Below are 10,612 nucleotides of genomic sequence, written 5' to 3' on the forward strand. Positions count from 1 at the left end.
AATTTTCTAAAGATTCATTCCAGTGTTGCATGAAATTATCTCTTATTCTTTGTTTGAAGCTAAGTAAAAATAAAGTTTCACTTCCTACTCTTTGATTTAACCAAACATAATAAAATCCTAATTGCTCTAATAATGATTTGCCCAACAATTATTATTTTGTTTAAGTTCCATTTGAAATATCATCATATCATAAATTTTTCTAATATATCGGTTTCTTTCCGACTTCAATATCATATGCCAAAACTTTATTATCTGATACAGTCTATGGTTTATTAAAGGTTCTCTTCCTAACTCTCCATATATAAACGAATTTTATGTTTGTAACCGTACGCCTAATAGATTTTTGCAAAACTGCAAATGAATATTTTCTAACTTCTTTTATTCTTTAAAGCCCCATAGCTCACAACCATAGTTTGAAATTGGTATAATTAGCTTATCGAAAAGGTCTAGTGTGTGTGTTACTGAAAAATTATTGAAATGCTGTATATACATTTTAACCTTGAAAATTGCCTTTAGTGCCTGACCTGCTAGAGCTTCATAAGTTTTTGAAATGATCCGCCTATAGTAAATACTAATCCTAAATATGTGAATTTACTAACTATTTCAATTTCTGCATCTCCATTTACAAATCTAAGATTTCTTCTATTTCTTCCCTCATTTTCTGAAAACCATAACTTTTGTTTTATTTGCATTTACAGTAAGTTTCCATTTGTCGCAATATTCCTTTAACACCTCTAGTCCGTATTGGAGTTCCTCTGCTGTTTCGGATATAATAGCGTATATGTTTAAACCTAAACACTTATCATGATTCAGACACATGTACGATATAATTAATACTTACGTTAAACATAATAGAGATATTCATTCTTGTCCTAGAAATGAAAAGCCAATGAATTAACAATCATGTATAAACAATGTTTGAATTTTTATTACGCTATAACGATACCACGGTAAGGCTGATTAATTTGTGAATCAGACAAGGGTATTAATACTGTTATTGTTCTTGCATGTATAGAAATGGTTTATAGTAAAGAAAAACGGTTCTGCGATAAAAGTTCTGATTTAAACAAATCAATATGGAAAAAGATAATTCTGGTAATTTAAAATCTTTGAGCGCGTATCTTGGCATCACAGTTGGTCCTGTCTTGGCTTCCTAATTTGTAATTAATCCCCCGCCATGGCCGAGGGATTATAGGAATGGTCTGCGTCCGTCCTTCCGTCCGTCCGTCCTTCCGTCCGTACAAAAATCGTGTCCGGTCCATATCTCCTAAACCCCTTGAAGGATTTTCATGAAACTTGGGTCAAATGATCACCTCATCAAGACGATGTGCAGAACCCATGAGTCAGCCTTGTCGGTTCAAGGTCAAGGTCACAACTCAAGGTCAAAGGTTTGAGCCTTCCATTTTGTGTCCGCTCTATATCTCTTAAACCTCTTGAAGGAATTTTATAAAACTTGGGTCAAATGATCACCTCATCAAGACAATGTGCAGAACCCATGAGTCAGTCATGCCGGCTCAAGGTCAAGGTCACAACTGAAGGTCAAAGGTTTGAGCCTTCCATTTCGTGTCCGCTCTAGATCTCCTAAACCCCTTGAAGGAATTTTATAAAACTTGGGTCAGATGGTTTCCTCATCAGAACGATGTGCAGAAATTATGAGTCAACCATGCCAGCTCAAGGTCAAGGTCACAACTAAGGATCGAAGGTTTGAGCCTTCAATTTGGTGTCCACTCTGTATCTCCTTAACCCCTTGAAGGATTTTCATCAAACTTGGGTCAAATGATCACCTCATCAAGAACTCATGAGTCAGCCATGTCAACTCAAGGTCAAGGTCACAACTGAAGGTCAAAGGTTTGAGCCTTCCATTTCGTGTCCGCTCTAGATCTCCTAAACCCCTTGAAGGAATTTTATAAAACTTGGGTCAAATGATTACCTCATCAGAACGATGTGCAGAAATTATGAGTCAACCATGCCAGCTCAAGGTCAAGGTCACAACTAAGGGTCGAAGGTTTGAGCCTTCCATTTGGTGTCCACTCTGTATCTCCTTAACCCCTTGAAGGATTTTCATCAAACTTGGGTCAAATGATCACCTCATCAAGAACTCATGAGTCAGCCATGTCAACTCAAGGTCAGGGTCACAACTGAAGGTCAAAGGTTTCAGCTCTGTATCTCCTAAACCCCTTGAAGGATTTTCATGAAACTTTGGTCAAATGTCACCTCATCAAGACGTTGTGCAGAATTCATGAGTCAGCCATGTCAGTTCAAGGTCAAGGTCACAGCTAAAATCAAAGGTTTTACCCTTTCACTATCCATAGCAGTGGCGGGGGATTTAGCTGTCTTTCAGACTGCCTTGTTATCATTATATTACATTACTGATGCATGCCATGGTGTTAAGTACAGTTTGGGAGCTTTTGAAAAAAATATGTATGATAACTGTAGCGGTCTTTGGAGAACTACATTGAATTAATTGACAAATGTAGTGAGTAAAGGTATTTGCTGGAGAGCATCGACATACCGTTTAGAGATGAGGGGTTCATTATCAAATCGTGTGGATATGTATTTGACCAAAAACACTGCAGAAATGATAAATCGATACCGATTAATTCAATTAAAACACAGATAAAAGGTGAAATAAAAGAAGATCCTTTTGAAACACAGCACGCAACCAAACTATATGATAACAGACTCGTTCCTGCTCATGACAGATAGTAAAATGAGCAACATCGGAACCCGAATTATGTTGTTAAAAACGTTGACTGTACTCCGGGACTTACAGGGTCAGAAATATTAACAACAATGAGTTCACATTCCAAAACTTACTTTATGAAAGTGATTTACTTGCACTGACATATAATTTTATGGCCTGTTTAGCTATGTGTACATTTTCACTGACTGAAAAATGATCTTTTTAATAAAATTTATGAAAATTAAACTTATATGTTTCAAGGATCAGTATATTTACATCCATGAGTGCCTGAAAGCGTTCATTACAACTGATGAAGAGGAAGAAGACGGGAATGAAGATGAACGTATGTAAATTATGTCTTTGTCTTAGATATAGTAAGCTATTTATAGTAATTTATTGAGATTTGCTACTGAACGTTTATGTCATAATAAAACGAAGAGTTATAAAACGTCTTATGTATGAAGACACGATTTGCATAGCGACAAGTTCTTTTAAATGCATAAAGTCAAGAACCGTGTATGCAGGAGATTTATGCACACACGTCTCTTTGTCTATAAAAGAAACAGAATTCTGTTTAAGATTTATGTCTATACTAGAAGCTTAAACATCTCTCAGTTCACAATGGGATTGTAAAATGAAATTATGTATAAAGAGTGAAAATGACTGCTGCTTGTAAAAAGCACTTCGGACAGAAAATTCCAAAATAACACTTGTACTATCTGACGTCGATATTACCATATCTGTGTAATAATTGAAGGTTAAATTCCTTTTTAAAACACACTTGGTCAGTGGGTGATATTACACTATTATAATATTTTCAGATTCTAGTTTTCCTCTGTTTTTTTTCTACTTGTTATTGTCAGTCCCCTAGTTTATTGCAATTGATAAATGATCAGAAATATTTGAAAGAAAGAACATCAAACGGGGATATTATACAAAGAGAGGTCGCAAAACAAACAATATATGTTCTGAAAAAGATGTTACTGTGTACATGTGTATTCCTGAAAAAAATGAAGGATCATGTTCTGAGCTAGATGCTTCTTATCTGTTCAGACTTTCACTTTAATTATTACAATTTCTAGAACATTCTAAAATCTGCATTTAATAAAAACATTTTGTAAAAACTTGTACACTTAAGACATTTTTTAAAACACGTATGAATGGAACTTTTTTTTTTCATAAAGAGTAGTGATAACGTTGATTGTTTAACTGCAATTTAATCATACATACAAAGTATATAAGCAAAAACAAACTTGATCGCCGAAAGTTTATCCACACCAAAATTAAATGGCACGTATTGATGCAGAATTTTATGGCATGGGCTTTACATGTTTTGAAACCATATTCTCAAGGATGTGTGACATTGTGTAAGAAAACGTAATACGTGTATTAGTTTCTTAATACATTACTATATTTTTCTGTTGTAGACATATATGTGAATACAGCATTCCGAGCGCAAGAAGAAAATATCTATGAAAATTCAGGAAATCAGAAGGATTGATGAACATATCAAGGACATGTTATTCAACTAGATACGCTGTATACATGTGTGCTATATTATTATATGTGGAACATGTATTTAACAAACATAAAATTCTATATTGCCTTATTTGACACTTTTATCATTGTGTGCCGTGTGCTAGAGAGCTTATAGGGACCTTATAGAGTAACCTTTTCGCAGATCACAAGTATTCTTCTATAGATCCTTCCTGACAAGTTTCATAAAATTAATATGTCATTATGTGATGACCATTTTCTCATCAATCATTGTCATATACATAACATCGTTCTTTCTCACTTATCGGTCAGAAAAATCTCTATTTTTAGAAATGCTGGAAAATCTTATTTCACATGGGTTATCCCACACTCCTGTGACGGACTACTTCATGTACTAAATATATGTAAAATAATTAAAAATATGGTACCTTTATCTTTTCTCTCCGTTCTTATAGTGTATTTCTCGATTCAAAATTCGTTACTTTATGATAAGAACGTACCGTTACGCTACAAACGATAAAACTAAAGCGGAACTTTGTTATTGTGCGTCGTCACTGAAATGTCATGACGTCACTTCTGCTTACGGACGCCAGTTACCCGCGTTTTAAATAGTTCCATATCTTCATGCTTGTTTTTATTGTTTCTGTCGTGGTAAGTGAGAAATAGAATCCATCATTGGTGTCCGGTGAAGATCGGAAATCCCAACCCTCGGGCGCACCGCTCAAGTCTTAAACTCGGCACAGCCTCGTTTAAGACCAGCGGTGCGCCCTCGGTTTGGGATTTTCTGATCTTAACCGAAACCAATGGTAGATTCTCTATATCTTAACATGCATCTAAACTGTTTTTTGTTTTGTTTTTTTCACTTACATCTTGATTTTACAATCTATTAGTAGATATCTATCAATTCACGTATAAATACCGACTACATTTTTATGGTATAAATAAATCATACTATCAGCTGCCAATTGTATAAAACTTTTAACCGCGCGGTAACCACTATGTGCCAGTAACCAACATGGTAACATCGTGGTAAGCGATTGTATAAATACCGTCATTCGTGGTAACCACAATATAACCACGGTTAATTTTAACCCACCTACGGGAGCTTGGTAACCACAAAGTAACCACTCAAACATGGCCGCCGTACAATTCAACGTATTTACAGACAAAATTTGACGCACTTGGCGGATGAAAAATTACGCAAAAGGTATACAGGTGTTAGCTGACAACATAGACATACTTGTTGGACTTCTTGGACCGACTTTGCAACGACGGACGCAACGGAACCAAGCTCTGACACTACCGAAACAGATTTTATTCGACAACGAATCATGAGTGGATTTTATGCCGTTATAGGGCTCCCGTCTGTTATTCACTATTCAATTCTATTGACTAGACCCATGTTAAAATATTTTCGTCCGTTTATCCGCATTGAGGCCGCATGTTAGTAAAAACATCAACACAGTATCAATATCCAGACGAACTGCGATCCCAACGATCATTGCGCAATAGCTCTATGTACAGTACATTGCATACACATTTATTCAGTAACTATGTGAAATAAAGAAGCAAACATCTTACTTGATAATCCACATTCAGCAAAACACGTCTGTAGACATTTCAAGAAGCATTTCCTTTTACAGTTCTACTGTCACTATAAATAGACATTACTCCGAAGATACTTTTAAAATCCATAATAATTAAATGCACAGATTCTCTCTAGTAAATGCAATTGTTTACACTGTTTAATAACCTTGAAATTGGTAAAACACAATATGTACTGTACACACGTGTATTGATGACATCATTATACTGATGACATCATAAAAGTGCCTTGTTCAGAGAACTGTATGGAAGACCGGTTATGTGCGCAGTGCATTATTGGAAAATTTACCGCGGTTAAATTGATATTTTACGTGGTTAGGTTACCGTGCGTTTAAAGTGGTTTATACAAGAGAAAATAATCAGTAGTTACCTAACCACGATATATACCGCGGTTATAGTTTTACCGTGGTATATTTTAACCATTGTTTATACAATTGGCTGCAGGAAGTAAAATATTGCATATTTTCCATTTTCTTTCAAATGTTACCTAACAAACCAAACATGTAATCGGAAAAAATTTTTTTAGTAATAGCTAGATTAATTTGTTGCGTTTTCTTTTTCATTTTCTAACGTAGCATTCATACAAACATTCCTTGACTTGCATTTGTTTTGTTTTCTTTATTTTATGCAGATTGATGAAATACTGTGTTTTATCAGTGAAATATAATCCATATCACGTACTGCTTATCACTCACTGTAAATGATATAGCTTTGTCGATCTACTTGCACATTGTGTATAAATTTTTAATTATTTGCTTAAAACATGATGAAAATTGTAGTTGCACTTTCTTCTTTATAGTTTATTTCTCGATTCAAATTATTTTACTTAATTAGAATTTCATAACGTTATGCAGCAAGAAATAACATGTAATGGAACATTATGTAGTGTGCGTCTTTCTAACGTCACAACACGTCTGACGTCATGTTCGTTTACGCGCGTCTGTTTCCCGCGCTGAGATTTAAATTTGTTGCAAAATGCATATCTCAACGTAATTAAGCATAAAATAAAAAGAAAATTTGGTTGTTTTGAGTGAATATGGAATACATCTCACTTCAAAGAGAGACATTGTTCACATTTTCACTCACGCTACGCCATATATTCCATATTCACTCAAAACAAACAAATATCCTCTATGTATCCACTCTAGCATCATAGAAAGCATTTTTGTTGAAATCGAAATAAAGTTTGAACAATTTTGTTGTCTGCTGTAAATATATGTGCTAATCGCAAATTTCTTGCCGCTATAACTTCTCAGAAAAAAAGAGTTAAATAGTAAAAAATCATTGTTACAGTGACATACAATTAAAATATTTTATAACTATTCTTTTATATATTAATTTAATAAAATTTCTTACTCGATCTTTTCTATTGTCTTAGAAGCGTCCCGAAGTTTGGCATATGTTTATAGAATTACTAATGTCACACACAAATTCAACAAAGTTAATTTAGATCGTCATGTAATTTTCAATTTTACGAAAAGTCCAATTCTATAATATTGGAAAATAAGATAAAAATTACCATACAAAGTGAAATTCTAATTCTAAATACTTTTCATGCACACGCAAAAATGTGTTTTCTGCGTCACGGGTAGTCCCAATCCCCAGAATCACAAGCAACGAATATTTAAAATAAGCGGTATCAAGGGATTTCAATCTGTCACACTGTGCTAAATGCTATATGTGCACGCATATATTTGATAACTGTTTTTCTATAGGTTTCATGCACAACACGTCAAATAACGTTACAGTTCACGAGATGAATGTATTACCTACAGCAAAATAAAATATTCCTTTCGTTTTTCATACCGTGAAGCTTATAGTATATGTTCAGATGTTAATCACTAATGATTACGCCTGTTTTCGGACGTGGCTGAGTTGGACTGGATGCTTTACTACATTCAAACATTCTGAACTTTATGGGGGTTAAGTTTGCTAAAAGGTTGTGTCAGAATACCATCTCAAATTACAATTACATGTACTGGATGCTTTACTACATTCAAACATTCTGAACTTTATGGGGGTTAAGTTTGCTCAAAGGTTGTGTCAGAATAACCATCTCAAATTACAATTACATGTACTGGATGCTTTACTACATTCAAACATTCTAAACTTTACGGGGGTTAAGTTTGCTAAAAGGTTGTGTCAGAATACCATCTCAAATTACAATTACATGTACTGGATGCTTTACTACATTCAAACATTCTAAACTTTACGGGGGTTAAGTTTGCTAAGAGGTTGTGTCAGAATAACCATCTCAAATTGCAATTACATGTATAAACATAGGATAGTCACTTATGAAACTTATACTCTCTTCGCATAAACTACAACTACAACTTGTAACATTAGATCGGAAGTTGCATATGTTCCTAAGAAATGACTTAGAGGACGAATACCATTTTGTGCTTGCATATGATGCTTACAGACAATTGAGATTATCATATATACCACTAGTTTAGACGACTCGTCCCATATACACTTTATAAATAGTAATAGTAAAGTACTGTTACATCGATTCTCAAATTATATTGTTAGTGCATTTCAGCAAGGAGATAGGGATAAAACTATACCAATATGTTTACACTCTCATGTATATGTATATGTACTTGCCATATGTCATTTGTAAGTATATAATGAGACAGATGATACGCAGTATAGCGTAAATCTAAATAAATAGTCTGTTCTGTTCTTTTCTATAAACAAGTGTTTTATGTTCAGAATAACTTCTAATTTTATCGATAGCAGTGTGCTCGTGTTATCTACATAAATGTTATTAATTTATGTATGCGTACTTTTCGACTTTAAAAAATCGAATCAAGAGTTAAATCACTAAGATTATGTGATTGCTTGATTTGAATTTGCTGTAATTCTATCAAATAAGTTAAAGCACAATTTTCTATATATGTTTCTGTTTTGTTTTTAAATCAAAAAGGTTTCATACTTGAATTTAAGTATATTAGCAACATACGAAGTGTTCCGTTAGATTAAAATGTATTTTTGTAGACTGAGTGTATATCACTCTTCAAAATACATCGGTGAAAATAATAAACACTAATTATGTAGTCATGTTTTGTATTAAATGACCTACAATGAATAAATCTGTCATAAATCGCGTGTGTGATATTCATTATATTGTGGCGGTTATATGACTGATGTAAAATCACGTGTCCACTTGCTGTCGTTATGTGAACGTCAGACAGTGTTTATTACCTGCGGTCTGGATATTAGAAAGCAACAAGTAGTGTAGCACATGGATGTTTTCATGTGATTTTTGACCGATATGCGATTGGCTTATCGCATTTATGGAACGCCGTTTTTGCAATATATTTGGCATTGATAATTTTCAGGCAACAGGTTTGAATACTGTTTTCGATATTGTTTATAAACAGCAATAAACTTACGTTTTTATTTTGAAAATTAATTTCATTTTCGACAATGTCCGTAATTTTCCGAAATCAATCCGGAAAACAATCACGAGTGGTCACACATACATCCATAACATATGATATGCATCCGTGGTCCGCTCGAATGTAGTCCATATCAATATAAAGTGCAATTTTCCCGCCTAGTAAACGCCATTTTTATGCAGATATAAGCTTTATTGATGCTTGTGTGTAAAGAGGAATGTCTGCAGATGATTTTAAGCTACGTTATATGCTTCAAAAGTTGAGTCGAAGCTGTTTGGTAAAATGAAAGTGAAAGTAGGTATTTCCTGATGTCTACCTACGCAATATTAGCGTTTTCATCACGTGTATAAGTCACGTGACCATTGTTTCATGGCATTATAGTCAATCCCATATTTTTTGTTGTCTAAAGACAGACCTTTAAGACAAGGGTAGTGTCGCTGGAAGTGAAAGGCTAGAAATGCTGATAAAAATATGTAATAAATTGTTGTTTTTACATAGAAAATAGTAGCGGAGGCATTTAAAACCATCTAACTTGTATAATTTCTGGCCTTAGCAAATCTTTTGACTTGTATCTTATGAAATGCATCACCTGTCCGTTTCGGCAGAATATGGAGAGTGTCATACAATAAGATTCACCCAAGGTCTTAACATATTTCCAGAGCAGAATTTCTATGCCATATCAAGTTTGCATTTTTACTAAAACAGTGAAGAATTTTTTTTAAAAAAAGGATAACTCCAAGTCTTTCTATGGAAGGTCCTAAGCGTAGGATGGATGGGTGCAGGGGAGTCAGGTCGGGATCAACTCTGTCTTTAAATGTTTTAGGGATGGCAACCTATGCTCTTCCCCCCCCCCCCCCCCCCGCACACACACTTTTTCACTTTTTCACCCAAAATAAAACATTTAAAATTTGTACCTCGTTATTTCAAGTCATTATTTACACAGAAAAAGGTAAGTATAGGTAAAAAGGCATATTTGAAGAGCATACAAATAAAGGCAAAGTGTACATTATACAAATAAAAGTCGAGAATTTATTTTCAGTATCGTCATCTTCCGAATTATGTAATAACGACATAAACCTACATGCATTTAAAACTACACACACGTTTGAAAAGAAAATACAATGTTGTAAATCAATTCGAAATATACCCTCAACTTTGTAGTGGAAGCAGGGATTTCAAAATAACATGTTACAAATGGCCACCATAACAAGAAGTTGTGTCGTGTCGAGTGCAAGACCCGGATCCTTAGCCCAAAAGGAAGCTCATACATAGAGGTGAAAGCTATATTGTCATTTTTGTTGTGCGGTCTATAACGCCCGTATACATTGATAAATATTCCTGGCACAAATATTTGCATGAAGACGATGTGTCATACACAAACCTCAGACCGTAAGCTTAAAGTTCAAGGGCACAGTAAGGGATC

General features: G+C 34.3%; 1 protein-coding gene across 1 annotated transcript in view; it reads left to right on the forward strand.

Moving 5' to 3' along the window:
• The window catches only part of LOC123552826 (tyrosine-protein phosphatase 10D-like), a 31,756-nt gene extending 22,860 nt beyond the window's left edge, over positions 1 to 8,896 (forward strand). The window contains exons 21-22 of the mRNA XM_053536018.1: positions 2,945 to 3,026; positions 4,111 to 8,896. Of these exons, the coding sequence (XP_053391993.1) occupies positions 2,945 to 3,026; positions 4,111 to 4,184 (156 nt within the window). The 3' untranslated portion in view covers positions 4,185 to 8,896. The remainder of the gene's footprint in view (positions 1 to 2,944; positions 3,027 to 4,110) is intronic.
• Positions 8,897 to 10,612: the final 1,716 nt, after the last annotated feature.

This window comes from Mercenaria mercenaria, unplaced genomic scaffold, assembly GCF_021730395.1.
Source record: "Mercenaria mercenaria strain notata unplaced genomic scaffold, MADL_Memer_1 contig_672, whole genome shotgun sequence".
Taxonomy (NCBI): domain Eukaryota; kingdom Metazoa; phylum Mollusca; class Bivalvia; order Venerida; family Veneridae; genus Mercenaria; species Mercenaria mercenaria.